Genomic DNA, 1,514 nt, shown 5'->3' with positions numbered 1-1,514 from the left:
CGACATCGCAAGCAGCATGCCAGCGGAGAAGCAGTTGGCCATCGACAACGGCCGCGACACCGTCGCAAACTGTGGGCGCGAGCGGAGCGCCACGTCCTCCCTGCCGCGCTGCAGACACCAGAAGGGCGCCCACAGGCCCAGCGCGCTGGCGGCGGTGAGGGCGGTGGCCGCCAGGAACTTCAGGAACAGCAGATTGTCCATCGCAGGCAGCTATAGGCCACACACCCCACGTTCCTCTATGCCACGGCAGACAATATTTTTGTGTGTGCGTGTGTGTGTAAGGGAGAGAGGGGAGAGAGGAGACATTTTATGCGCACGCACAAACGCAAAGGGGGAACTGCGTCCAAATCGGGGCCCAAGTGAGCGGGATCTCATTCTCCGGTGCCGTTTCCTCGACCCCTCCTCGGGCCGGAAGAGGGCGCAGGGAAGGTATGCACATCGGAGAATAGCCGGAGAACAACAACAACAACAACAAAAAAAAAATACCAGGTGGTGTGGGCGGGCCAGGAAAGAGATGCGCGTTAAACCAATGAGCGGTAAGGGAGGAAGAACTGAAGGCAAGAAACGCCACACCTGCGGCACACACGCCCACACGCACAGTTAGACACACACACACATATGTATATATATATATATACAAATAAATATAAATATGCACATTTGACACCGGCGAGCTTCCTGCGAGGACCGTAGCAGACCGGCCCTCAAGCAAAAGGTGACAAGACGCCGCAAGCCCAGGGATGGAGAAAAATAGAGATAGAGAGAGAGAGAGAGAGAGCGAGGGAGAAAGTCCCACTGTCCGAATCCCCATTCCCACCCCCGTCTCCCGTGTGAATCTGGGAGAAGGCAAAAGGTACAGCAATGTAGGAATAGACGAGATAATATCACCCTGGTGGAAAAAGGCGCTGCTGAGTGGGCCGACAGACCCGGTGGTTTGTTTCTTTCTCTTTTGTTTTTGTTTCGTTATGTGCCTCTTTTCATGCGGCATCATTCGCGGCTGCGCTTCCCGTCTGCCATGATCGGTCGGTCGAGATAGAGCTCCTTGAAGAGCACGCAGAACAGCACACAGTAGCTGCCGTACATCACGAGACCCATGCGGAGGCTCGTGTGGTCGTACTCGCAGTTCCCCACCACGTAGGTTTGGTACGCCGCAAATGAGATGATGTACGTACCGGCGAACATCTGCAGGATCTGCAGCGTTGTGATGAGGGGCGCGATGGGGCGGATGGAGCGGCGGTACCCCAGCGACACGAGCGCGTAATAGAGGTACATGATGGAGTGTGCCGTGTAATTCATCACGGCAAAGAGGAGGACCGCTGGGGCAACCGTGTACGACGCATGCCAGCAGAAGAGCGCTGTCGCGAGGTGGTGATACCAGTGCAGGAATGACACCGGCCGCTTCTTTAGCACCAGGAAGAGGGTATCCAGCAGCTCCGGGGTCTTGCTATACGCGAAGACGACGATCCAGAATACGACAGTGCCGCGGTAGCGCCCGTCAAAGACGCAGCACGTGT

General features: G+C 56.5%; 1 protein-coding gene across 1 annotated transcript; it reads left to right on the top strand.

The window, feature by feature from the left end:
* Positions 1-604, top strand: DQ04_15601000 (hypothetical protein; the record flags this gene model as incomplete). The annotated part of the gene is made up of 1 exon (XM_009317339.1): positions 1-604. A coding segment is annotated over one exon (604 nt), but the record flags the coding sequence as incomplete, so codon positions are not given.
* Positions 605-1,514: the final 910 nt, after the last annotated feature.

The sequence above is a fragment of the Trypanosoma grayi genome (assembly GCF_000691245.1).
Source record: "Trypanosoma grayi strain ANR4 Tgr_1560_V1, whole genome shotgun sequence".
NCBI lineage: Eukaryota > Euglenozoa > Kinetoplastea > Trypanosomatida > Trypanosomatidae > Trypanosoma > Trypanosoma grayi.
The sequence above is the reverse complement of the archived record's forward strand: the minus strand, read 5'-3'. Positions and strand labels throughout refer to the sequence as shown.